Source organism: Ovis canadensis, chromosome 22, assembly GCF_042477335.2.
Source record: "Ovis canadensis isolate MfBH-ARS-UI-01 breed Bighorn chromosome 22, ARS-UI_OviCan_v2, whole genome shotgun sequence".
In the NCBI taxonomy this organism is placed as follows: domain Eukaryota; kingdom Metazoa; phylum Chordata; class Mammalia; order Artiodactyla; family Bovidae; genus Ovis; species Ovis canadensis.
In genome coordinates, this window is record NC_091266.1 from 49,251,624 (window position 1) to 49,279,591 (window position 27,968).

Here is a 27,968-nt window from a genome sequence, read left to right on the forward strand (position 1 = left end):
TCAGGACTGCCAGTGGCAATTTCCTGTGGCCAACTGGAAAAGAGAGATGGGAAACAGAGTGGCAGATATAGAAAGGAAGAGAGAAAAAGGTTAATGCTTTACAGGTCCAGCCTCATTTTCACTCAAAGTAGTTTGGGCAGAAAATGAAAGCTTTCATTCAGAAAGAAGATAAACTGGGTAAAGGTCATGGCTTAATTAAGAGGCATTTGCGGCAATCCGGTTTATTCCAAAAGATAACTGCGTATCTGGGTCAAGTGTCCTTTTCACAATATCACCTAAAATGAGGAGGAAAAAAGTATTCTTTGGTAATACAGTAAGTCTCATACACAGGACCCTGAATGTCCCCGTTGCTAAGAAAGAAAGTATATATTTAACTGAAATACTCCAGTAATCAGAAGAAAGGTCAGAGGGACAATTCCTTTATTAGGAGACTCCATTTCCTAATGTGAAATAAAGTCACTTGGGCTCAAAGGTCAAACAGACCTGGAATTGAACCTCAGCCTCACCACTTCCTAGCTGTGTGACCTTGGATAAGATACTTAACCTCTCTGAACCTTGGTTCCCTCCTCTGTAAGATGGAGATGATAATAGAGGACCTAGTTCATAGTGCTGTTGTGGTAATCAAATGAAATGATGTATATGAAGATTTGGCCCAGTGCTTGACATGTAATAAGCACGGAATGTACGAGAGTTATCTTTTTAGCCTATCACCTAACTTTTTTTAGGAACAGATTTTAAACAAGCAGCTATCTTTTTTGCTTCTGATATGATTCCTGGGAAGTCCTCCAAGGGGACAAAGACACCCCATGCTAATAGGAACCAGGAGTGTATATTTCTTCATCCATTGCATTGTCCAGGAAGTGGGAGAGGCTTCAGGAAGTCTGTAGGAGTTTCATGGCTCACAAGTCATGTTCCCTGGGCTTGTACCCCAGTGGGGGTCTGAGGGCTCTTCTGTCTGCTCTCGTTTCCACACGTCTGCATGGCACAGGTGTTCCTGAGGAGTCACCTGGACTTGTGCTACGGCCCCTTGACCCATGGGTGGGGATGCCCTACCAACGCCAAAGGAATGTCCTTGACCCAAGGCCAGTAAGCAAAGACAGATTCCTTACTTGACCCCGGGCCTGTCCCTGAGGAGACCTTGGAGAATTCCTACCACTGGTGGCCAGTAGCAGACTAAAACTGTGAGGTTCTGAGAAGTCCTAGCTCACAGGTGGGAGTGTAAGGTAGAAAGGCAATTTGTTGTTGGAGGGTTAAATTCACAGTGAAATAATGCTACCTGACATTTACTGAGCAACTAATGTTGCTGGAAACCATTTGAACCACGTACTAGTAATAACTCGCTCCGTGCTCATTATGGTATCTCCATTGTATAGAGGGATCACTGAGGCCCAGACACATTAACAAACTCCTCTGAGGACTTGCAGTTACTAAGTGGCAGAAGAATGATTTGAACCCAGGAATCCCGACTTCGGAGCCTGTACTGTTAACCACTGTGTTATATCAATAGCTGTGTCCCAGGCAGGGCTCCACACTGGATGGAGGGGAAGGGCCCAGTCCTCTGAGGAAAGACTCTGCTGGCAAACAAATTGCCCAGAAGTGCGGCTTGCCCAGGCCTGAGCCCACCTCGGCGGAATGTTCTGCCCGGTGCCAGTCTGCAGGACAAAGAGTCTTTCCATCAGATGTTCCCGATAGTGAGTCACCCTCAGGAAGCTGCTGGACTCCCTTCAGGCTCCTTTCCCTTTGTTTCTTTGTTCCTTTCCCGGGCCTAAATAGGACACATTTTCTCCAATTCCTATATTTACTCGTATGATCGTCTCATCCCCCAACAATTTTTAAAGCGTGCGTGCATGCTCAGTCCCTTCAGTCGTGTCCGACTCCTCACAACTCCCTGGACAGTAGCCACCAGGCTCCTCTGTCCATGGGATTCTCCAGGCAAGAACGCTGGAGTGGGTTGCCATGTCCTCCTCCAGGGAAACTTCCCGACTCTCCTGTGTCTCCTGCCTTGCAGGCAGTTTCTTTACCCACTGAGCCACCTGGGAAGCCCAACAATTTTTAATAGGAAAGGTTAAAGTTCCCTGTGACATCCTCCTCCTCCCAACTCTAGGAAGGCAGCGGGGAGCGTGGTAGCCAAGGGGTGTGGTAAATGACTCCTTGTTGAAAGTGTCACCCAGGGGCTTGACCTGTATTCCCATCTTTGCATCTGCACTCAGGAAGCCTGGAGGAGAGGCAAGGTTGGAGTGAGGGGAAGGGAATGATGCTCTCAGACTCTCAACTTCAGGAGTAGGAACAAAAGGGTTCCGTCCTGGCTTGGGGACACCCTAAGAATAGTATTTGTAACAATATTCTCTTGCAGCCACTGGTATAAAGGTATGATGTTGATTCAGGGTCTTGGGGCAAACTGTAGGGAGAAATGCTAGACACAGAAATATGGAAAGGTGTCTCAGGTCACATCCTGTTGTGAACTATGCATACAAAACCCAAATGGACACAGTTCCCGGGGAACCTCTGGAAGACAGCAGAGGTCATGTCCTGGGCTGGAGGCCCATACAGCTCCGGACTGCTGTTTGGAAGCTCACAAAACCACGGGGCCGCTTCCTGCTGCCCACACTGGGATGACATTGGCCAGGTGACCCCCCTGAGGGTTTGGGAGGAGGAAAGTGGCAGCAGGCACTACTCAGGTGCCCCCACCAAGTGAACTGCCTGATGACCCTGAAGCCCAAGTTCAACCAGCCCCATTTCTCTGCTCATAGCAGTTCTGGACTGGTGTGCTGGGTGGGACTTGCCTAGGCTGAAAGTGCAGCCCCACTCCTTCTTAGCACCCTCATTCCCACCATCACCCAGCCTACTCGAACCACACTGGGCCATGGAAACAGGGGGACACTAGGCCCTGCCTGCATCTGCTTTGAGGGGGCAGGCAGCATCTCACGGAGGCCCAGATTGGAGGCAGATCCGTCTCAGGAGGGTGGACCGATCGTTTGTCAGCATCAGCTCATGTTCTCCTCCGAACAACCTGGCCAGGAGGGGATACCCATATCCCCACTGTCCAACTGATGCCTGGAGGAGTGAACAGTTACCAAAGGTCCCAAAGCCACTGTGTGGCTTTTTCATGAAATCCCACAGCAGATATTTGAATCCAGGTCAATCTGACCCCAAGCCAAGCTCTCAGCCCCATGCAGAGTTGAGCCCAGGCGGACACCTAGTATGTGCATCTTGCTTGATTATTTCTGATTTCCATTTATGCCCATCTCACACCTACAAGAGAGGACACCATCCGAGAAGTCATTAATCACACCTCAACAGCCTTCTTTAACATCATGTGGGCTCTGAGTTCACGCTGGTGACCGCTATGGGCACAGACTCCGTCCTCTTTCAGTCAACAGGTTTCTGAGCATCTGAGGGGCCAGGCCCTATTGGAGAAGCCGGGACTTCAGCAGTTGATTTAGCGGACAAAGTCCTGTCCTCAAGGAATATGAGCTCTGACGAGGAAGATGGGCAGCAGGTACAGAATGGGGAGGGGTACCACGGGGAGAGTAAGTCAGAATGACCATGGGGTGCCCTTCAAGGTGAAAGGTCAGGGAGAAGATGTCTCCAAGTGACTGACATTTGAGCAGAGACCCAAATGGGGGAGGAAATGAGCCACTTGTATACCGGCGAGGGGGAGGTGCAAAGAGCATTTCAGGCAGGAGAAAGGGAAAACACACAGTCCCTAACCAGGGAACAGCTGGGGCACCTGAGGACCAGCAAGCGTGGGGTGAGCAGGGGAAGAAATGTTGGGTGAGGCAGGATAGGTGGGTGAGGGGGAGCTGGGGTCCCAGTGGACTCTGAGTGAGACTGAAAGCCATTCTCTGTTCTGGTGACTTGGCAGCCACTCCATCTCTCCTAGTATAGACCAGTGGTTCTCAACTGGGAGCAATTTGTCCCCCATCCTGGGATGTTTTGTCTAGAGACGTTTTTTGTGCTAGTGGAATCTAGTGGGCAGAGGGCAGGGAAAATGCCAAACATCCTAAACTACACGAGACAGCCCCCTCCGTCCCAGCCTAGGATGATCTGACCTAGGACATCAACAGTGCTGAGGCTGAGAAAGCCAGGTGGACCCAGGAATGAGCAACATTCTCTTAGGAAGAGGACAGGGACCCACAAATACAGCATCTGAGTGCCCCCTCCTGCACAGCCCCCACACACAGTCACTCTCCCCTGCATCACTGCCGGTATTTCCTTCTCAGCTCCAAGAACCACTTCTGGGCAGGGACACACTCCAGGCTACTTCCTGTTGCTTGATGCCTGCTGTGTGTCTGCCCCCCAGGATGATGAATTTTCTGTGCTCAGGGCCATCCGCCTGAGGACGCTGCCCTGCATCCTGCATTCTGAAGTGCAATTTATTAGACCTAATCCCAGTCTCTGGGTGAACTCCGGGAGCTGGTGATGGACAGGGAGGCCTGGCGTGCTGCGATTCATGGGGTTGCAAAGAGTCGGACACGACTGAGCGACTGAACTGAACTGAAATGAACTGAACTGAATCCCCTTCTGGGATGACAGTATATCTTCCCAGTAGAAAATGCTGGGGAGAAGGATATGCCCCATTATTATTTCATTAGGACACCACTGGGTCTTCCAGGAGTCCCCGAGTAAATATCATGCTTCTCGGGTGTATTAAACAAGACAGAAGGGGACCCTGAGAACTCAGGACAATAACCACAGATTTCCATGCATACCTCTCTGCTTATGACTAAATTCCTCCTTTCCACCTCTTGCCAATTTTGTTCTTCCATGGTGAGGGAATAGAAAAAGATTTTAAAGGAAGCATCAAACATGTACTCTTCTCTCAACAATGTGAGTAGAAGATTCAAACACTAGTGTCAGCAGCAAAGGTTTCTACCTCAAAACTGGTGATTGCGGTTTGCCTCTAAAATCAGCATGATGGAGCAGCTAAGGTAGGCATTCTCTTTGCTCCTTCAGCTCAGCCGGTCTACTCACTCAGGGTGAGGAGAAAGGCATGGGATTAGCAAGACACTTCAGCCTCTGCTCCCCCCAGGAACAGTTGGCACGCTCTCAATCACTTGCCTTTGCCCTTAATTTTCTGCTCCCCCTTCCAAGTGGGTGGGTCAGCTCCAACAAGCTCTAGATGGTAGCTTGTAAGGTCGTGTGGTGTGTGTCCTCAGTCACTCAGTCATTTCTGACTCTTTGCAACTTCATGGACTGTAACTCGCCAGGCTACACTGCCCATGGAATTCTCCAAGCAAGAATACTGGAGCAGGTTGCCATTTCGTTCTCAGGGGGATCTTCCTGACCCAGGGATCGAAATTGCGTCTCTTGTGTTTCCCACATTGGCAGGTGGATTCTTACCACTGCACTACCTAGGAAGCCCAGGTTTTAAGGTCATTTTAAGATCACTGGATTCTAATTCCCCAACTTGATAAGGTAAATTCTGTGTTCATTTCGAGTGTTCGTTTCAGCTCAGAGATACCTTCTTCTGGGACGTTTCTTTCCCATCATATAGCATGAAGTCTCCAACTGATTTGATTTGGGAATGACCCATGGACCTTTTGGAGAAGGCAATGGCAACCCACTCCAGTACTCTTACCTGGAAAATCCCATGAACGGAGGAGCCTGGTAGGCTGCAGTCCATGGGGTAGTGAAGAGTCGGACACAACTGAGGAACTTCACTTTCACTTTTCACTTGCATGCATTGGAGAAGGAAATGGCAACCCACTCCAGTGTTCTTGCCTGGAGAATCCCAGGGATGGAGCAGCCTGGTAGGCTGCCGTCTATGGGGTCGCAGAGTCGAACATGACTGACGCGACATAGCAGCAGCAGCAGCAGCAGCACAAACCTTTCTTCTTCTATTAATAATACCAGGAAGGACTCACACCTTGCTCAAATCACCAGTCATCACCCATTTTGCAGCTTCACTCATGGCTATGGGAAGCAGCTGGACCAGGAACACGCAGCAAAAGGACTGTGGTTTCAGAACTGTGGGTTTGATCCTAACACTACAGCTTAGTAACTGAGATACTCTGGGTAAGTCATTCCCCTTCTCCAAGCCTCAGTCTTCTCATCTGTCAAATGGGTATCATTGTACTTATGCCATTGCATTGTGGTGAGTGACAAAACGATGTATGTGAAAGCAGTTTTCACACAGCAAGGGGCCACTTGGATGTTAGGATTCTACTCTGATATGCCATTTTGCTGTGAACTGTTAAAACAAGAAGCAGTAGGATGATGTGAAGGGAACCAACTCTTCCTCCCACGTGAAGGGCACACGGAGGGGGGCTCTCTGCATCACTCTCTGCATTGCTGCCTCCATAGCAGGTTCAGGCTTCCGTGTTTGAACATTCCAATGGCCAGTCTTTCCCCAGAAAGAAGATATCCCACAACATAAGACAATAGGAGGGAGAACCCATGCCTTCCCTTTTCACTCCACATCCAGCCATATAGTCACGGAGGAAAGTTCACACAATAAGTTTTGAAGTCAGTTCTGTTTAGCTCATCAATAGTTGCTTCCTAGGAATGATTCCAAGCCTGAGAAGCACTTTAAGCCTTTTTAAGCTCCAAAGATTAGGATGAAACGGGGAGGGAGGTGGGAGGGGGACAGATAAACAACAGCGTGGAGAGCATTCTCCATGTAGACAGAAAAGGAGATTCCGTACTTGGGTGAGATTAATCCCCAAATTGAAACCTGCCCTGCAATTCTTTGTGAGAAAGGAGAGCGGAGATAAGAGAGAGCCCCCCTGGCAAAGCCCCGCATTGAGACATTTGTGGAAACAAGACCGTCCTTTCCCTGCAGCCAGAGGACGGTGAGATGCGCCCACAGGAGACAAATAGAGGATGGCGCTTCCTTTGGACAGTTGGGGCAGCACAGGAGGAAGAAAAGGAGCAGCCTCCCCAAGTGTGATGCTCGAATGTTCTGTTGCACCAACAAGGTGTCTTTCCTTCCCAGCCTGGAGGCCACGGACTTGCCTGATTGCACACCATTCAAAGCACAGGCACTGGGTTCTGCCAAGACTCAGGGGCAGGGCGGGCTGGTTTTGAGCAAAAGGACACTCACAGAGGATCTTAACACGTGCACAAGCAAGCCACTTCTTGCAGTGTGCCTGATCCCAAAACCCTGGCCATTTCAATTCCAAAGAAATCCAAGCCCTGCTTGAAGGCTGAAGGTGGCCATCAGAGGTGCTAACAGGATGAAGCATCTGAAGGGGAGTCCCAACAGGGTGGATGGCATCTGACCCAAAAGGAAGGAGTGGTTCCCTGGGACTTGCAAGAGAAAGCTGAGTGCTTCCAAGGGAACAGCGCACATTTGGAGACATGGCTGACTTGAAAACAGTCACAGGAGTTCACAGTCATTCCCATATAGGCTGGACTGTCCCATCTTCAGGTAGGAGCCTGCCAACCCCAGGTCTCAGGAGCATGAACAGGACATGACCCAGCTCACAGAGGGCCCTACGAAGCGAGGCTGAGGGGGAGAAGGGTTCCAAGGATGGCGCAGGTGCTGCTGCTGCTGCTAAGTTGCTTCAGTCATGTCCAACTCTGTGCGACCCCAGAGACGGCAGCCCACCAGGCTCCTCCATCCATGGGATTCTCCAGGCAAAAGTACTGGGGTGGGGTGCCATCGCCTTCTCCGTGGCACAGGTGACCTGGCCCCAAATCAAGAAAGAATAGGAGAAGAGTCATGGTCAGAGGGGAGGGAGATGGCTCTTGGCTACAAGAAAAACTGCTGTTCCCCCTTCTGCGTGAGGCTTTGAGGACTGCCAGGTGGGATTTAGACCCACCCAGGAGCCCCACGCAGACACTGGGAGATGGGAACCTGGTCTGCAGGTCTGGGCAGGGATGTAGGAAGGAGAGAACCAGAGTGTCACCTCAAGGACCATTCGGGGAAGGTACCCTGAGATGCTCCCGTGTCCTTTCTCCTCCAGGAACCGGGCGCACAAGGAAGGACAGCTGCTGACGGGGGTTTGGGAGTCTCAGGGCAGGTCCATTCTGACCCGGTTCAGGGTCCTGGGCTTCTCTGTAATTAATTCCCTTCCCAGAGTCTTATGGTGAGGAAGGGCTTGCACCCCTGTCCCCAGTCTGAGATATTCCCAGGAGTACTAGGAGAGAGTGGGATGGGAGGCGGTGTGGAACACGCAGAAGAGGCAATGATCTGTGCAGCTAGCCTGGGAACCGGGAGAAGTACGCTGATGGAGAGTTATACAGGCTTAACTCGGTTTCCAGCATATTCCATCTGACCTAGCTCCCCTTCCCCTCTGCAATTTTACCTGTCTTTATCTTTTGAAAAACTAAATATATGAATATTTTAGAAAGTATAAAATATTTTTAAATGTTTATCAAAGCCACTGGAACACACACAAACTTTTTTTAATTTTAAAAAAGTGTATCATGTCACGTATCAGAGTGACTTGGATACAACTAAAAAAAAATAGCACTCAATGGCTTATGAAATACAACCGTCCTCTTTCAAGCTCAGAGGCAACTTCTTTTTTAATTTTAAAAATTTTCTTCTGCTTTTAGTCCTTCTGATGACCTTCTTCAGATATTCTGCTTTCACAACCACTTCTTGTTTTATGGATTATGAATCTGTTGATCTCCTACTCAGATAGATGAGGGTTGGGTTTTTTCTCTCAGGACACACTCATCCCTTCCTCTTCCTTTTCTCCAGTCAAACTAAATGAAAATTCTTGTTTCCTCTATTTGTCACATTTATCTAAGTAACACATTGGTTTAAACTGTCTAAATGTATATTGTTTAAAAATATGTACTATTTACATGGAGCTTCTCTGGTGGATCAGTGGTAAAGAAACTGCCTTCCAAGCAGGAGACCTGGGTTCAGTCTCGGGGTCAGGAAGATTCCCAGGAGAAGGAAATGGCAACCCACTCTAGTGTTTTGCCTGCAAAGTCCCATGGACAGAGGGATCTGGTGGGCTACAATCCATGGGGTCACAAAAGTTTTGGACATGACTTAGGGACCAAATGGAGAAGGCAATGGCACCCCACTCCAGTACTCTTGCCTGGAGAATCCCATGGACGGAGGAGCCTGGTAGGCTGCAGTCCATGGGGTTGCTGAGAGTCAGACACAGCTGAGAGACTTCACTTTCACTTTTTACTTTCATTCATTGGAGAAGGAAATGGCAACCCATTCCAGTGTTCTTGCCTGGAGAATCCCAGGGATGGGAGAGCCTGGTGGGCTGCTGTCTGTGGGGTCACACAGAGTCAGACACGACTGAAGTGACTTAGCAGCAGCAGCAGCAGGGACTAAACAACAGCAACTATTAATATTTACACACTCACGTCTATGTCTGTATTTGCTTCAGTGTCTTTTTTTTTCTGTTTCATTGGTTCTTTCACCGTGTCTTCATCTACATGATGTCAAAATAGTTGGTTGGCTGGGTGGAATTGTCACGGTTTTGCTACTGTGCCACAGGGAAGTAAAAAAGAGAGAGTGACGTGCGTGGGGAGCTGGTGGACCCAGGTCTAGAAACTGGCCCAGATAAAACGAAATGATCACAGTCCACCCCCGCTTTTGCTGACACACGCACCTGCCAGAGGAAGCCAGGGGGCACAGTAGTGCAGACCTCTTCTTGCCCACGTGGACCCTCTTTCAGGATTTTCTCTCTTCAACAGCCAGCTCCTAATAGCTGGCCTTTTGTCCCCATTCCCTCCGGGAATAGTCACCTGCAGGCTAGTTGGGAAGTCCCCCTTCGCTTCAAGAAGCAGCTCTCTGCTTCCTGCCCGCTTCAGTCATGGGTTCATCCAATATTCACTGAGCAACCACCTCTGCTTAGACACTGAAGACAAAAATGTGTAAAAGACACAAAATGCCCCTGAACTTTGGGACAGGGGCTTAAGAGGCCAATAGATAAACAAACTGCATACCGTGAAAGTGCCATAAAGCAGGCATCCCCACCCTCCAGGATAAAATGCCTGATGATCTGAGGCGAAGCTGATGCAGTAATAATAGAAATAAAGTGCAAAATAAATGGAATGGGTTTGAATCATCCTGAAATCATTCCCCTCACCACCACCCCTCCCAGTCTGTGCAAAAATTATCTTCCCCAAAACCAGCCCCTGGTGCCAAAAATGCTGGGGACTGCTGCCCTAAAGGATGTTGAGATTGAAAATCATGGACCTTTTCTTCTCTAAAGAGACATGCCACCAGGCATCTAAGCTGAGCCAGAGCTTACAAAGGAGCCAGGTTCATAAAGAGCAGCCTGTAGGGGGACCCCAAGAGAGGAAAGTGAATGTGCCAAGGCCCTGTGGCAGTGATGAGGAGCAGAGTGTGTTCAAGGAACTGAGAGGAGGCCCTTCTGCTGGAGCTTTGTGAGCAAAGGGGAGAACGGTCTGAGATGGGGTTTCCAGAAGGCTTAGGCTGGCCATGTAGGACCTAGTTAGACAAGTGAGGACTGGATTGTAATCTAAGTGCATGCAGAAGGCATGAATATTTCAGCAGGGGAGAAATGTGATCCCATTTTTGTACCTTACAATATCCTTTCTGGAGAACGGACTGGAGGTGTCAGTGGGTTCCTCTTCATCAACCACTGGCATGGACATCCCGTCTTTCTTGGGGCAAGGAGTCCATATGGCCTTCAGATGTTTTCATCTGTGGCCAGCAAGTGGTTCAAGGATCTAGGAGGAAGGAAGATGCTTGATGGAAGAGCCATTCAAACCAGGGTGTCTGCTTGGCCACATTTAATATGGCAGCTCTCACATCACACATCAACGAAAGGTGTGCCAGTCTTGAGTGGCATTGCCCCAGGGGAAGTGGAGTCCTCTGGGTGGGAGAGGCAGCAGCCTGACTGCCTTCTTTCCCCAGGATTTCAAACTGGGAATCAGAAGACTTGAATTGCAGCCAAATGCATTTCAGTCCTCTATTAACATTTTTTTTTTTTATCACCTGAACTTTCCTGGGCTCCCTGGCTCCACAGCAGGGGTCTCCATGTGATTTCTGCCAGGATCCACCCCCACTTTCAGGGAACGGGATTTGAGGCGCTGCCCCTCCACTTTTCAAAGCCTTTCCCCTGGTCATCAGAGAGTGTCTGGTCGGGGCTGGGCTCTGTGAAATCGGGGACTTTCTCCCCCGCCCCCTCTCCCTGCCTCTCTCCCTCCCTCCACCCCTCCACTTTTTCCTCTCCTTTATATTGAGTTATCTGTTCAGAGAAAAGCCATCTCCGGGAGCTGCCTGGATGGGATCTTGTCACCCATCAAAGCTGCAGAGGCTTTCTCGGGCCCAGCTAGTGGTGTCTGTCAAAACTTTAACAGCTGCAGCTTTTAGAGGCAGCTCTCCCCTCCTTGGAGCTGTAGTGCAGGAAGTGTTTCTTGTCAAGGCCCAGTGTGGGCTGGTGTCAGCCTGCTGGCCTGGCAGTTAGGGTCATGGTTTGCTAATGAAGTAAGACTTGAACCAGCCCTCAGTTCTATAAGGCTCATTCCTTGGTGAGCAAAAGCTTGAGAATCAAACTATGTTAGTTTACATCCTGGTGACACTGGTGACTAGTGGTGAGATGGATGGCAGGCAGTTTAACCTGAGACTCAGTATTCTCATCTGTAAAATGGGACTGATGATGGTAGCCTCCTCGTCACAGGGGCCCTGAGAGGATGAAATAAGTTTAAAATATATGTAAAGCACTTAACATGGCAAATAGATGGGGGGAAAATGGAAATAGTGGCAGATTTATTTTCTTGGGCTCCAATATCAGTGTGGATGCTCCTTGGAAGAAAAGCTATGACAAACATAGATGTATTAGCATATTAAAAGCAGAGACATGACTTTGCTGACAAAGGTCTGCAAAGTCAAAGCTATGGTTTTTCCAGTAGTCAAGTATGGGTGTGAGAGTTGGACCATAAAGAAGGCTGAGCTCCGAAGAATTGATGCTTTTGAACTGTGGTTTAGAGAAAACTCTTGAGAGTCCTTTGGACTGCAAGGAGATCAAACCAGTGAATGCTATAGGAAATCAGTCCTGAATATTCATTGGAAAGACTGATGCTGAAGCTGAAGCTCCAATACCTTGGCCATCTGATGTGAAGAGCTGACTCACTGGAAAAGATCCCGATGCTGGGAAAGATTGAAGGCAGGAGGAGAAGCCGGCGACAGAGGATGAGATGGTTGAATGGCATCACCAACTCAATGGACATGAATTTGAGCAAACTCCAGGAGACAGTGAAGGACAGGGAAGCCTGATGTGCTGCAGTCCACAGGTCGCAAAGAGTCAGACACGACTTGGAGACTAAACAGTAACAACAACCCGCCTTTACCTCCCTGCCTCCAACCACCACCCTGGGGCCAAACCTGCCCAGAAGCCAGAGGGCAAGAGAGTTGATCAATGTAGTTCCCTTCCTGGAAACTGAAGCAGGGGAGGCCCAAGGAGTGGGCGTGAGAACAGGCACATCCGCAGGCGATGTGCATATGGGCGCGTGTCTCCACACTTGGGGTGCGTGTAGTCTGAGCTGCAAGCTTGTAAATATAACATCTCAAGAAGTCACAGCAAGACCCTTTACATAACCTACCCTAGTTCATCTTCCCCAAACCCTGTAAGGTTTGGGGAAGCTGAGGCTCCTAGTGCTTGATGAATTTAACATCATTCAAGTCCTAACAAGTGAATTCAGAACAGCAGGCGGGTCAGTCTCACCCAGAACCAGAGCTCCCAACCACCGTACCACCCAGCCCTGCAAAAGTCAGCTTGAGCTCCTCCTTCCATCAAGACCAGGATTGCATTGAGAAGTGGTTGAAGGGGCCCATGTCAGGAACAAAGGTCTGTTCCTTCAGGAAATGCCCCAGGGCAGCCTCTCCCTCATCCCTGCTTTCATTATTTCCTCTCTGTGTACTTTACCACTTGAAACTGCTTCCTCAGCATCACTCCATCAGGTAGCACAGGAAAAGTATGAAGAATCAATTACCCCCCCCAAATAAATAAATAAACGGTGGCTCTGGGGAAGACAAAATATTGAATCCTGTTCAGATAAATGCAGCATAAATTGGTTTCTGACAACAAATCCAAATAATCGCCCTCCTTCTCCCCCGCCCCTCCCTAAGGCTCCAGGCAAGTCCGAGCAGGTCCTGGGCAAAACAGTGAGGGAGTGGGAAGGACCGCAGCCATTCCATCAATCTGAAGAGAAGACCCCTCAGCTGGGCCTGTTCTTTCTCAGCATCAAAGACCAGGGTCTGAGATGTAGTCAGCAAACTTTTAGCAAGCCAGCCATTGAGACAGCAAAATATGCACACTTTTGTTTTCCTTTTTTGCCGAGAGAAAGGGAATGGGAGGGGAAGGATGAGCTCTTGTCATTTTTATAATGAAGCAGTTGGGCCAGTACTAGCAGGAAGTCCAGACTCTGCCCACCTTGAGCCCTCCCACTATGGAATTGTGTAATCTTCCCGGAAGCTTACTCAATCCAAATTGGGAATCAGCATAGGATCTAAAACCCAGGAGGAGAAAAAGCTGGGAGCGGGAGACAGAGGTCAAGAGCTGGCCTTTGGATGTGCTTTAATGGGACACCGACAATGATGACAAACACAGGTTTTAAAAAATCATTGAAATATCAATGTACGGCTAAAACCACTACAACATTGTAATTAGCCTCCAATTAAAATAAATAAATTAATTTTAAAAAATCATTGAAATAGTTGTCAACATTTAGAATTCAGAAGAACTCAGGATTTCTGGCTTCTCTTGAAAAAGCTAACTCTCTGGCCACACCAGGCCCACAGTCCTGCTGCTCTAGGATGCTGACCCTGGGTGGGGTTCCCCCTGTTCCCCCAGTCTCCACCAACCATTTTGCTTCCCATCCTGAAGCTAAGTGTTAGCTAACATCCATCGCCATCCTCAGGCTGTTTTCCTTACACATCCCTCATTCCATTCATTTCAGATTTCCTGCCTGGCCTCTGCAGGCATCTACATCAGTAGCCCAGACTCATCCCGGTACTGTGGTTCCTTGCTTCTGTCCTCGCCACTTGCCAGCAGTTCCTGAAGGGCCACACAGAGCCCTGGACCTGCCAAAGTCTCCTCCCACTCTGATTCCACCGGAAGCCCCCATGCAGACAAGTCATCTACTTTCGTTCCTTGAAAATGTGTTGCCCTTCCTGCCTCCTTTGCTTGGGTATCCATACTTTCCCTATTTTTCCTTTAGCCGCTAAACATTAGCCTCACTATCACTTTTCTATTGCTGCCATAACAATCTGTGGCTTAAACAACACAAATTTATTCCTGGTGCTTCTGCAGGCCAGATACCCAACATGGGTCGCCAAGGGCTACATTTAAGCTATCAGCAGGGCTATGTTCCTTGCTGATCCCTACTTTTTTTGCTAGCTGTCAGCTGAGGATCATTTCTCAGCTTCTAGAGGCCACTCATATTCTTGACACATGGCCTTTCTCTCCCCTCTCCCCTTTTTTGAAAATATTTTTTTGATGTGGAGCATTTTAAAACTTTTTGATTTTGGTATAGTATTGCTTCTGTCTCATGTTCTGGTTTTCTGGCCACAAGGCATATGAGATCTTAACTCCCTGACCAGGGATTGAACCCGTACCCCCTGCATTGGAAGGCAAAGTCTTAACCACTGGACCACCAAGGGAGTCCCCTCTTTCTCCATCTTAGACACCTGACCTCTCTCACAGCTTTGGGCATTTTTTTTTTTTTTGGCCCATGCCTGCAGTGTGCAGGATCTTAGTTTCCCAACCAGGGATCAAACCTGGGTCACAGCAGTTAGAGCCCAACTCCTAACCACTAGGCAACCATGAGACTCTTTTCACACTTTGAATCTCTCCTTTTTCTTCTGTTTCATCCCTCTGACCCAGAAAAGAAATGTTCTCTGCTTTTTAGGACTCATGTCTTTAAGAAATTGGGTAAACCCAGATAATCCAAAATAATCTCAGCACCTCAAGGTCCAAACCCTTACACACATCTGCAAAGACTCTTCTGCCATACAAGGTAACATATTCACAAATTTTGTGGGATTAGGGCATGGACATCTTTGGGGGGGCCATTATTTTTTCTATCTTTCCATTCTATTCTATTTATTTATCTTAGAAGCCAAATTTGTCTTACATGTTCTAAAAAGTCCTTCTTAACAATGTCTCTCCTAAACTACTGTGCTGTGTGACTTTGAGAGAGTCACGTTATCTTTCTATTTCTCATTTCCATTGGATCCATGATATGCTGGTAAGTTTTTACTAGGTGACTCTTGAGTGTGGGGGAGAAGCCCTGATTTATGGCGTTTGCCAACTTCTGTGATCTAGTTCTGCATGGCTGATTTTAAGCTACCAGTGTGACGTTACCGAATGCAGAATTGGCAAGAGATGTGGACAGCCGACTCTTGTGAGCTAGTGGGAGTCAGCTTCCAGGACTCCACTGCTTGAGTATAAAATGAAGAATTGACTAGCTGATCAAAATGTCATTGATGAGTCAATAATTTCTTAGAATAGGGAAAACTTTTGATATCTCTCTGCAAATGTTTCCCTCTGTGGGGCCGGTGCCATCTCCAGTGTAAATGTTTTAAAGTTAGAAGAACATATCAGAGAACTGATTTTATTAGAAAGGGCTGGGGAAAAACCACCTAGAAAGAGACCCAGAGACCTCTGGTATCTGTTGGCCTCAATGTGATCACAAAATCCCAAATCCAACCACAAAATGAGTTTGTTTTTAGAAAATGTATGATTTTTTTCTATAAACAAATTCATATTTATTATTATTGTTTTGTGATTTCTGTGAGCACATATTGCCAAGTGAAGGATTCAGATGACCAGCCTCAGAAAAGAATCATTAGGATATTATACAAAGAACCTTAATAATTTTCTCTTGTAATATGTGCATTAATTTATGATTGTTAAATTTATTGATTTAAGGTAGCCTAAGAAATAATAGCTGCATTTATTGAGCACTTACTGTACAAAGAGCTTCTGTATATTATCTAAGCCCTTATTGGTCCCAACTGGTTGAATAACCAAACAATCTCAGATCACTGGGTGAGAAAAAATAAGTTATGGGGATCCAAAACCCAACCCCTAGCTCCACTGTTCAAGCACATGAACGTCAGCCCTCTAGAGGGACTCAGCAGAGATCTCCATGGGAGCCAGCCGGAGGGTTCAGGCTGGAGCCAAAACCAGCAGGAGCATGCGTACTGACAGCCGAGACCAGCCTGCTTCTGAAAGAACCAGTTTCCATGGGCCCACTGACACATGCTCCTTGTATTCATTTGCTGTTGCTTCCGATTACTCAGGGATGTAATAGACTCAGACTGGATCTGGGGCCCTGGCATCTCCAAGGGCATCACTGCTTCTTTCTAAGCCTGCCTTCATCTCTCTTTTCCCTTTCTTGTCCCTGTTCCTAAATCCTTGTGAGATCCCATGCCCTTAAAGTGACAAAAACACATTAACTTCATTCGGAAAACAATTATTGAGCACCTGCTGTGTGCCGTACACTGGAAATGCAGAAGTGAGAGAATCACAGGCTCAGCTCCAGTGTCCCCAAGAGTAACATATGCTCACGCTCCATCGCATCTGACTCTGCGACCCCATGGACTGTCATCCTCCAGACTCCGTCCATGGACTCCTCCAGGCAAGGATACTGGAGTGGGTTGCCATTTCCTCCCCCGGGGGGATCTTCCTGACTCAAGAATCGTACTGCGTCTCCTGCTTTGGGATTCTTTAACACTGACCCACCTGGGAAGCCCTAAGAGTAACACACCAGGGTCTTAAGGTCATAAACTTCAAGATGCCACAGGAATCCTCAGGGTAGCAGCGGATTCCAACTTATAGGGGAAGAAAGCTTCCCCTAGGAGGTCTGTCAAGCCGAGATTTAAAAGAGAAAAGGGTACAGTTTTCCAGGCACCAGAGGTGTGGAGACTCTTCTGGCCAGGGAATCACAATTGTAAATAAATGAAGGTGTGGGTGCTTCTGTGGCTGGAGCTTAGGGTGCGTGTTTAGGGTGGATATGAGGGAAGTGGGATGGTAGTTGGGAACAGAGCAGGGAGGTGAGGAGAAAGCGAGGCACCAGAGGCCAGTTTAGCAGGGCGTCCTGTGTTACGTGACTCATCCTGACTTTGTCCTGCAGCCAATTAGGCACCACTGATGAATTCTAAGCGGGTTAGTGGCACAACCAGATCGGCATTTTGGAAGGTGGCTCTCTGGCTCCATGAAGTATGGATTTGAGGGCTGGGCTGAGAAACCTGATGGATCAGCTGGTAGAGGATCCACCCGCAATGCAGGAGGCCTGGGTTCAATTCCTGGGTTGGGAAGATCCCCTGGAGAAGGGAAAGACTTCCCACTCCAGCATCCTGGCCTGGAGAATTCCGTAGACCGTATAGTGGTAAAGAGTCAGACACAACTGAGTGACTTTCACTTTCACACTAAATTAAAAGAGAAAGAAAATGTGCTTTGGAAAGATGTCAATGTCAGGCAGGGTCTAGAAGATATACATTTTGGAGAAGTGTTCAGAGGTCTGCCTTTCCCTAAAGAGAAAAGGATTTTGAAAATATAACTGCACCCTCTATTCAGAATACTGGCAAGTCTATACAGAAAAGAACACCCAAGGATCAAGATCCCACTTCTCTTTCAAGCTTTCTGTTATGTTGAAGGGTGGAGAAACCTTCCAACATGTAAAATGTATGCAGAATTTTATTCAAAAATGTCTAATAAATCAAAGATGCACTTAGAGTAAGAAGCATTACACAGCCCAGGTGACAGCTCTTTGCGAGGCTGGAGAGTCAAGGGGCATACTGTGTTTCTGTAGAGCTGATTGATGGAATGGGAGAGATTGGGGGAAAAATACACTCTCTGCCATAGACAGCCACTGAACAGAGGAGATTTAAAATGAAAGAGGAAAGGTCGAAGCCTCAGTGAAAGACTAAAGAAAGGAAAGAAGCACAAATAGATCAGCTGTTGTGTGAAGACCTTGAGGTGTTTAATACTTAATGGGTTGCATTGTGTTTGGAGGGTATACAGTTGTACTGCATCTCAGTGGTTTTACATTTTTCCAAACCTTATAGATCACAGGAGCCAGAACTACCAATAACCAAAGACCAGGGATCCCTCTGGCAAGAGGGAAGGAGCTCTGGATTTGGAGTCCATGGTGACCCCTTGCCAAAAGAGAGGCTTCTGGCATCTGATCTGGCATGGCTGCCCACTGTCTCTTCACCAATCCATTCACCCATTCAGCCAATGAATAAATACTGACACACCATACCAATGGATGTGAGAGTTGGACTGTGAAGAAGGCTGAGTGCTGAAGAACTGATGCGTTTGAACTGTGGTGTTGGAGAAGACTCTTGAGAGTCCCTTGGACTGCAAGGAGATCCAACCAGTCCATTCTGAAGGAGATCAACCCTGGGATTTCTTTGGAAGGAATGATGCTAAAGCTGAAGCTCCAATACTTCGGACACTTCATGACAAGAGTTGACTCATTGGAAAAGACTCTGATGCTGGGAGGGATTGGGGGCAGGAGGAGAAGGGGACGACAGAGGATGAGATGGCTGGATGGCATCACGGACTCGATGGATGTGAGTCTGAGTGAACTCTGGGAGTTGGTGATGGACAGGGAGGCCTCGTGTGCTGCGATTCATGGGGTTGCAAAGAGTCAGACACAACTGAGCGACTGAACTGAACTGAACTGATACCAGACTCTGGGGCAGAGGATAAGTTAGGCCAATAAACACGACAGTCACGTGGTCTTCTGGAGAATACTGTGTCTGAGATGAACGGAGAATACTGTGTGTCTGAGAAGAACCCACAATGAGGCCAGATCAAACAGTATCTCAGTAAGAATTTTGGCTTTCATTCTAAGTGCAAAAAGAAAATACCCAAGAGTTTTAAGCAGGGGCATGACGTAATCTGGATTAGGCTTTTCTACAACAGTGGTGCGTATATGCTCAGTCGTGTCCAACATTTGTGACCCCATGGACTGTATCCCACCAGGCTCTTCAGTCCACAGAATTTTCCACGCAAGAATGCTTGAGTGGGTTGTCATTTCCTACTCCAGGGGATCTTCCCAACCCAGGGATCAAACCCTAGTCTAGCATCTTCTGCAGTGGTGGTAGATTCTTTACCACTGTGCCACCTGGAAATCCGTTTTCTACAAGACATACTGTTATATGGTAGAGAATGAATTTAAGAGGAGTGGGCTGCAGTCCATGGGGTCGCTAAGAGTCGGATCCGACTGAGCGACTTCACTTTCACTTTTCCCTTTCATGCATTAGAGAAGGAAATGGCAACCCACTCCAGTGTTCTTGCCTGGAGAATCCCAGGGACGGGGGATCCTGGTGGGCTACCATCTATAGGGTCGCACAGAGTTGGACACGACTGAAGCAACTTAGCAGCAGCAGTAGCAGCGGCAGGAGTGAAGACAGAAAAAGCAGTAAAGGGGCTTTTGCAAGAGATTAGGCAGGAGATCAGGCATGCTTAGACTAGGGTGGGCGGTACTGGAAGGATTTGAGATGCATTCTGGAGGTAGAAACATACTGATGTTTTGGGATTGAGGAAGGAGAGGGAGAGACAAATGCTGATTTCCAAATTTCGAACTTGGAAAGTCATGTGTACACTGATGCCATTTTCTAAAATGGAGAGGATTGGGAAAAGCTGTTGATTCTTCCTGTCCTCCAACTGGCATTTCTTGGACACCTACTATCTGCTAGAGACTCAACACCTGCTTCTGAGAGAAAGAAGCAAATCCATGTCATGGGTTCATCCAGACTCTTGGTTTGGTGTGACAGACAGAGACCCTTCAAGGGTGATGCTGACAGACCACGTGAACTTCGAATCATCAGAGAGACCATGAGTTTCACCATCCCGTTTACTTAACTTCCACTTGTGTTCATCAGATCATAAGGTTAAAAAAAAAAATTTGACCTGGAATTGGTCTTGGGAATTCTTTTTAATTTTTCTTATGAAGTTGATTTAAGTATCATGAAAATGATGCCAAATGATCAGGGCTTTCAATTTCCTTTGGCCAACAGGGAGCTTAGCTATCAATTTGTAACTTGGCTTGCTTAATAACTATGTAGAGTTTATGGTTCCTATAACAGCATTCTGGTTTTCTCCTTGATATTGATTAGCTCAACTAAACATCTGTCACTGTCTATCCCATGGATCCGGATCAGTGTGCCCATGTTTGTGGGTCCAGCCATCCCTGAGTAGACCAAGTATTAACTAGAGATGCTCATTCAGAACTTGACTGGGCCATTCAGGTTTCCTGAATTGGATATTTGAACTGAGGGATATGGGGTAAATTCCCAGTTAATGATGATAGAAGTGGGTGTTCTAGACGGTACCACCAGATCCTCAGTTCCCAAATGAAGTCCCCTTTCTCTCAGAGGACAGATATTGGCTGCCAGGGGCTCTCAGCTGAGTTCCTCTCTGAGAGTTACTCTTAACCAGGGTTGCCTTGCCCAAGCTCAGCCCTCTTTTCCAGGGTTCACCCCGTTCCCATGACAAGATGGTCCCAGTACAAAGTCCCAGTCCCCTTGGCTCACGGCAGGACAATGCTGAAGGCCATCCCAGCTCCGGAGCAGTTCATGAAATGGGTCTCTGTTGTGACTGCCTTACAGCACAGCCTTTCCCTCTGCCTCCCTCCCTCCTCATGGGTGTTGGTCCTAAGAGTACTTCCCAACAAACTCCCTGCCCTCAGATCTCAACATCTCTGTCTCCCGGGAAACCCAACCTAAAACAAATGGCTGCTATTGCTGGTGGCAACAGTGCCATCCCTAAGAATAAGTAATTGTAAGGAAGACGCGAACATGGAAATTGGTGAGGCAATGGGGCAACCTCTGCTTTTAGACATGTTGTTTTCATCAATAAGTTCCAATGTGGCTCGGGGTTAAGGGCAAAACCAGCACCCCAAGAGTCTCCAGTCCATGCAGTAGGGTAGGAAGAGCTTCAGACCTGGCTCTGCCTCAAGATCTGTGACCCTAGGCGCTGTGTTTAACCTCTCTGAGTCTCTTGAGTTTCTTTATTTGCAAAATGGACCAAATCACCTTGCAGGGTAGTTACACAAACTGTATGAGCTCAAGATTGTAAAAGCACCTGTGACACAAAAACTGCTCCATAAATGCTGGTTTCTTTTCACAAAGAAGGTGGGTGGCACCCTAGTATCTTTCAGGTCAGAGAATGGGGTATGTGGTATCAACAAGTTTACAATGACCTGAACATACTAGACCATGGTAGGGGGTGTGAGGTAGACTGGGGGAAAGTTACTGCCCCATGACAAGTCAACAAGCCATCCCCCATCCCCCCAAAAGAGAGTGCCCCTGATAGTGAATGGATCAGGCAGATGTCTTCGGGAACAACAGGAAGGAGCAAGGACACGTCCCTGCAGGATGTCGTCTGTGATTAGGGATGACCTGAAGGATTTAGCCAAAGATCGGCCACATGACTCTGAGCGGGGATGGTCCTGGGAATGTAACTCCATGAAGCTGGCACCTGGTCTGTCATCTGGCACATAGTAGGTGCTCAATAACTTCTTGTAGAAGGAATGACAAATGATCTTTAGTCCCCCCACCCCACAAAGAAGTTCTGATGATTCTGGGATTTGGGAGGAATAATTTCTGAGTAAACACTCTGACTTCCCTTGTAGCCCAGTTGGTAAAGAATCTACCTGCAATGAAGGGGACCCGGGTTTGATTCCTGGATTGGAGAGATTCCCTGGAGAAGGAAATGGCAACCCACTCCAGTATTCTGGAGAATCCCATGGACAGAGGAGCCCGGAGTCAGTGGGGTTGCAAGAGTCAGACAAGACTTAGCAACTAAACCGCCACCACCAAACACTCTGAGGACAGCGATGTCATCAGCCCAGGGCCCCTCCCACGTTTACCCAAGTGTCTCCATTGTTTCCAGGGCCCCTCCAGTTGTGCAGCGCTCTGGCCTCATCTTCAAGGCTCTCTCCTAGGGTCGTAGTCCATGACTATGGGGCTCTTTTTTGTAAATACGGTTTTATTGAAACATAGTCTTGCTGTTGGCATTAGTACCATCATCGCTCAGTGTCTGGGGAGGATTGGTTCTAGGACCCTCTGTGGATAACAAAATCCATAGATGCTCAAGTATCCTATAAAAAATGGTGTAGTAGTTACATAAAACCTACACGTATCCTCCTGTATACTCTAAATCATCTTTAGATTGTTTATAATATCTAATATAAATGTTGTTCAGTCACCAAGTCATTTCTGACTCTTCGTGACCTGTGGACTGCAGCACACCAGGCTTCCCTGTCCCTCACCTTCTCCTGGAGTTTTCCCAAATTCATATTCATTGAATCGGTGATGCCATCCAACCATTTCAGTGGTTAATACAAAGAGCATGCTATATAAATAGCTGTCAGTCAGTCAGTTCAGTCGCCAAGTCATGTCCAGCTATTTGCAATCCCATGGACTGCAGCATGCCAGGCTTACCTGTCCATCACCAATTCTCAGAACTTGCACAAACTAAATAATTGTAGATGCTATGTAAATATTGATCATTGCTAGCAAGCAGCAAATTCAAATTTTGCTTTTTGGAATTGTCTAGAATTTTTTTAAAAAACATTTTTGATCTGTGGTTGGTTGAATCTGTGGATACAGAACCATGGGGAGTGCTGGATGAGTTAGCTGCAGCTGCTTCTGTGTAAAAATGGCAGAACTGAAGATTCAAAATATAAACTGGGAGTCTAGAAAACAACTAAGATTTTTACTATCTAGCACTTTCAGAAGTTTTTTGACCCCTGTGCTAGAGAGAACAGTAAGACAAGAGTCCTCCCGAGGATACAGTCATTCTGTCCCTGGGTTGGGGATTAGATTCACTGAACACAGGTCCTTTCATCTCTGAGGATCTGGGGGCTCAGCAAGTAGCATCCTATGAAAGTACTTTTCTGATACTAAAGCCAGTGTGTTTTGCAAAGTCTGCTTTATTCCAGACACTGCATTCAATGCCTTACCTTTATTCTCTCATGTATATTTCACGGTGATGCCATGAGGGAGGAGCCACAGCATCCCTATTTCACAGATGAGGAAACTGAGACTCGGAGAGAGTAAATGATTGGCCCACTGTCCAAAGCAGAGATGTGGCTGAGCCAGAGCTCAGGTCAATTTCAAGTCTGGGCTGCTGTTCTTACCCCCATGCCCGCTACCTCCCCGTACTGAAGGCCTAGCAGGAAGAGCTGTTACTTGTAAATAGCAAACATGAAGCAGGTCAGTGCAGGCCCAACAGATGTCATGTAACCCAGTCCATCAAAGGCTGGGTCTCCAGCAAGGGCATTTTATGAGGGCTACTTCCCTTAGGGTGGAAGAACCAGCCTGCTAGAGAACCAGAGTCCCAAGGCCTCCCGGGGCAGGACAGACATTCTCACCAGCAACATGTAACCCTACACGTGAGAAAACAGCCCCCAGAGCGCTAGAGAATAGATTGACTTGATCACATCTGAAACCTCCGCCGGGATGAGAGGTGAAGTCTCATGTGTTTGGACTTAAAAAACAGAGATCGCAGATAGGTTTGATTCAACTTCCCCGATAAAGCCATATCACATGATAAACTAGGCCTTTTGTCCCACCAAATTAAAAGGATTAAGCATCTTCTAGAGAATTCTGTCTTTCAGGGCTACAAGCAGAAGTTTATTCGGTTTCACACTGTTGTGATAACAAAACTTTAGGGAACTGAGACAATATGTGGGAGGCCTGCAGTTATCACACAAAGAGCACAATTGTCCACTTTTTGCTTGAGATAAAAGGAAGGGTACATGTCAGGGAAATGAATCCAGATTCTATTAATGAAGGTGAACAACAGACTCACCAGGTCACTTCCTGTTGACACAGGAAGAAAAGCTTCTGATTTGTTTTCTGGGAATCTCTCCACAAAGTCAGAAGGTCGCTAGTTCACATGAGGCTGTGGAGGTTAAAAGAAAAGCGTATGTCACATGGGTGATTCAGTGATTCGACTTGTCTGAAATGTCCATTTCCGCCTTTTACAGTCTGAGCTGATACTATGAAGGCTCCAGCTCTGAGTCTGGAGAGCCGCAACCTCTTTGTGCTCACTGCCTCTTTGACCCTTGCTCCATGACCAGATAACCAGTAACGCTGTCTACACCCTACAATGACCCGCTTAGCCACTGTCACTACCATCGCCACCTCACAGTCTATGGAAGGCTCCCACTCGCAAAGATTTCTGTCCAATCACCTTGTTCCATTCTTTTCCAGACTTCTTCTTTTCTTCCACTTATTAAAACTAACTTGCTTACCCTTTCACGGTCTGCCTAACTCTCCCTTCAGTTCAGTCAGTTCAGTCGCTCAGTCGTGTCCGACTCTTCCAGCAAGAAAGTTCCTAAGAGCAAAGTTCATGTCCAACTCTCCTGTCCCGGTGTGGCCAACGCTTGCTCACAGCAGATCATCAGTGGGTAGCTGATGAATATTCATGTAGTGTCCATGAATAAATTGAAGGATGTTTACAAGTGTACCAATGCTTTGCCTTTTTTTTTTCATTCCCAGTTTTCCTTTTCACGTTGAGTTGGCTATGCTATCTATGGTGCCTGGGTTAAAAAGTGTCCAGCTGTCACTGTAAGAAGGTGGTTATTCCTTTCCTCATTCATTCATGGTGTATCTATTGAATGCCTATCACAAGCCAGGCAAGTGCCAGGCATCCCTGCAAAGAATTCAATGATGAACAAAACAGAGTGCCTACCACACGAGTTTTCAGTCCAGTGGGGGCGGTAGGGAAACAAATATTAATGGAAGAGTAATATAGGTATGCAATTGCAACCTTGATAAGTGTTGTGAAAGAAAAACGCACGTAGGGCTTTTGAGGAAATAATGTTTGGGACAGCCCTGGTGGCCCTGTAGATCCCTGATTTGGGAGGATTCCACTGCAGAGCAACAGAGCCCATGTGCCACAATTCTGAGCCCCCATGCTGCAACTACTGAAGCCCAGGTGTCTAGAATCTGTGCTCCGCAATGAGAGGAGCCACCACAGTGAGAGGCCGGCACACCACTACAAAGAGTAGCCCCTGCTCACTGCAGCTAGAGAAAACTCGCGTAAACCAGCGAAGATCCAGGACAGCCAAAAATAAATAAGTAAATAAAATTAGGTAGAAAAAAAATAATAAAAAAAAATTTTAGAAAGAAGTAATGTTTGGGCTGACATTGGAAAGTTGGATTAACTAGTTGGGTACCTATATGAATTTGCTAAAGAGTGATCAGCATTGGAGTTAGGATAAGAGTTAGGAGTGGAATAAGGCTGGGACTTCCCCAGTGGCTCAGCAGTAAAGAATCCGCCTGCAGTGCAGCAGACTCAGGAGACATGGTTCAATCCGTGGGTCAGGAAGACCACCTGGAGTAGGAAATGGCAGCCCACTCCAGTATTCTTGCCTGGAAATTTCACGGGCAAAAGAGCCTAGTGGACTTCGGCCCATAGGATCAAAGAGTCGGACACAACTGAGTGAGCAAGCGAGAAAGATTGGGGATGAATAGGGGAAGATTAGAGATCTTTCCCGGGAAACTGTGCTTGTCTTATAGGGATTTGATGAATGTTGACCAGGAATGAATTGCTGTCTGCCTAAAACAGAGTGGAGAAAACACAAGTGAGCAGAAGACAAATTACGGTTTGTCATTTTTTTGGTAATTTGCTGTTTTTCGATGGTTTGCTCTTCAAGGACCATCTTTCTCGTGACTGGGGCACTGACTTTGGTCTTCTCCTGGGCTACTACCTATGGGGCCCTCCATGACCAGCAACCTGGCTTCTGAGGGTGGAAGCAGCCACACAGGAGTCTAAGCGCATGTCCAAGTAGGGATGGCAGATGGGTGAACAGGTGAGCCAGGTGAGCACCTGCCTTGGTCATCAGCAGGATTTTAGACCCTGGATTTAGGACTCAGATGAGAGGATTCCTGGAGCCCTTGCATAGATTATTGTGGGCAGCTAGGTGTTTACAGAAGCTCACAATGATGCCTATTAAAGAGATCAATTGTATCCAAGAGCACCCATGCTTCACAGGCAACTGTTGCTTTATGATGCTACCTGCAATCAGTGTAGGTGAAAAAGGAGTGTAAGAAACAATTGGCCCCAGATATGAGCACCATGGGCACTTTTTCCCCACTCTTGATCAAAGAAAGACTCTAATGAAACGGAAAAAAAAATAATTAAAAAGTTAAAGCCTTATGTAATGAAATTTAAAAGAAAACTTTGAAGCCAACAAGCAATCGTGGGCAATGCTTCAAAGGGCCTGGAATCAATGTTTGTCAATAGCAGTTTTGCATCCTTTAATTTATCTTTCATGAATATAAAGCGTGATGTTATTAGGAGCCTATCCATGCCTTAATTCTGTTTGCGATTTGATGAATCAGATCTCTATTAACATTCTGCTCGAGTCAGCAGTGTCAGAGGCCTGTGGCAGGAGCCTCACTCTGGCCAGGCTTTTATCCTGCAACCGAGATGCTAGTGAACTGTGGCGACTTCTGCACTGAACCCTTGGCAATCCCGCCCCCACCCCCAGGAGCCAGGGGCACTTTATCTCTGCTGCTTTCTTTGGAGACTTTCTCTCCAGAAAAGAAACCAACCCCATGACTCAGCCCAGCCCCAAAGTTACCATTTGTTTAATCAAGATAGTTGGTTTGCAAAACATTAAACATTAAACAGTATTTGATGCCTAGTTAATAATTTGCATCCTCTTCATTTGTTCCTGAATCCTGGGAGACTGACATTCCCCCCTCCCCCCCAAAGGCAGAGACAACAAAAGAAATTGTATTTAGAGCAAAACAAGAGTTCTTAAACTACAAAGATGTTTGCCAGAATGTCTGATCTCCATGTTCTCCTGTTAATGGTTCTGGCGGGAAAGACAGCCTTCGGGGTAAGTGTTCTTTTCAAATATCTGGTGTTGAGAGGCTCTGAGGTTATCAGGAAGACCAGACCAGCTGGGCCAGGAGCAATGAGAAACTTGAGTTGTGAAAGACTGCTGTTGCCAGGTCGAATATGTCCTGATTTCAAGCGCTAATGCAGGTCTTTCGTGTCGGTTGCTATTAAGTGGCCAGTTCTATGAAGCCATGCAATTGACTTGCGCCATCTTGGAGCAGTCTCCATGAACACCTTCCGACTAAGGGAATCGGAGCCAAAAAATCCACTGAGGCAGCATGTTTTGTCTGATATGAACCCAGAGATCCCTTTGGGAAGCCACTGAAAGCTACCAACTCTTTCTCTGTACATGCTGGCACGCATACCCAGTTCTCCAGCTTCTTTGGGGGACATCAGGGTAAGAATCCCCCTACTTTAACCCTAGAGGAGGATCCTGCTGGCAACAGCTTTACTTAAATGGATCGAATTTGGAGAGAAGCTTCGCAAGCAGGACTTTTTCTCGCATCAACCTGTGACTGTGGCTGTAGTTGACAGGGCACAGAGGTGAGCAGGGGCCTAGGAGGTCGTGGTGAGTGGAGCAGGAAAGTGACATTGGGGGGTCTTACATGGGGGATTCAAGACATTGGGGAGCAGATGAGGTGTGGTGGTGTCTGCTCCTGTTTCGTGCCCTTGTAGTCCAAGAGTGTTAGCTGGGTCTGTGGGCATATGAGAGGGGTCCTCACCAGACCTCACACCTCTTAAGTTCCATGCTGGAGGTGGTCTGAGGTGGGAGTGTGGGCTTGGAAGCCAGGGTTTGAATCTCAGCTTTGCCACATTCTGGGTGTGGAACCTTGTGCAAATAACATCATCTCTGTGAACCTCAGTTTTCTCTACTGCAAACCAATTGATAATCTCCCCCAGATTTGCAGAGGGTCGTGACTGATTAAGCGGGGCAATGCATGTGGCTTTCAATAAATGTGAGCTCTTTTCCCTTGAAATTTCCAAAGTGAACATGAGTTCTTTATAAAAATCAAAGAAGGCTCACCTTTGTTAGGGTGGAGGAGGGTGGTGAGTAACGTACAAGAAAGGGATGAGAACTGAAATAACAGTCATCATATTAAATACCTTTGCATTTTATTTCAAGTTTCACTCCATAGAGCTTTTCCTGCAGGAAGCAGATTAGATTCTAGGCTTTCTGATTAGCATGCCTTCAAAACAGCA

At 47.3% G+C, this 27,968-nt stretch overlaps 1 protein-coding gene and 1 long non-coding RNA gene across 3 annotated transcripts in view; one reads left to right on the forward strand and one right to left on the reverse strand.

The window, feature by feature from the left end:
• The window catches only part of LOC138427428 (uncharacterized), a 41,815-nt gene extending 17,493 nt beyond the window's left edge, over positions 1-24,322 (reverse strand). Inside the window, exons 1-6 of one of the 2 annotated variants that reach the window (XR_011251998.1) lie at positions 24,169-24,322; positions 23,724-23,816; positions 10,469-10,617; positions 9,531-9,779; positions 9,283-9,401; positions 6,325-7,631 (exon numbers count right to left, since the gene is read on the reverse strand). This is a non-coding gene — a long non-coding RNA (uncharacterized lncRNA). Of the gene's footprint in view, positions 1-6,324; positions 7,632-9,282; positions 9,402-9,530; positions 9,780-10,468; positions 10,618-23,723; positions 23,817-24,168 lie in introns of those variants that run through there. The other variant, XR_011251997.1, reaches the window with a different exon arrangement.
• A 2,169-nt stretch (positions 24,323-26,491) lies between these two features.
• Positions 26,492-27,968, forward strand: part of HABP2 (hyaluronan binding protein 2) — a 35,434-nt gene continuing 33,957 nt past the window's right edge. Inside the window, exon 1 of the mRNA XM_069567557.1 lies at positions 26,492-26,766. Coding sequence (XP_069423658.1) covers positions 26,698-26,766 — 69 coding nt within the window. The 5' untranslated portion in view covers positions 26,492-26,697. The remainder of the gene's footprint in view (positions 26,767-27,968) is intronic.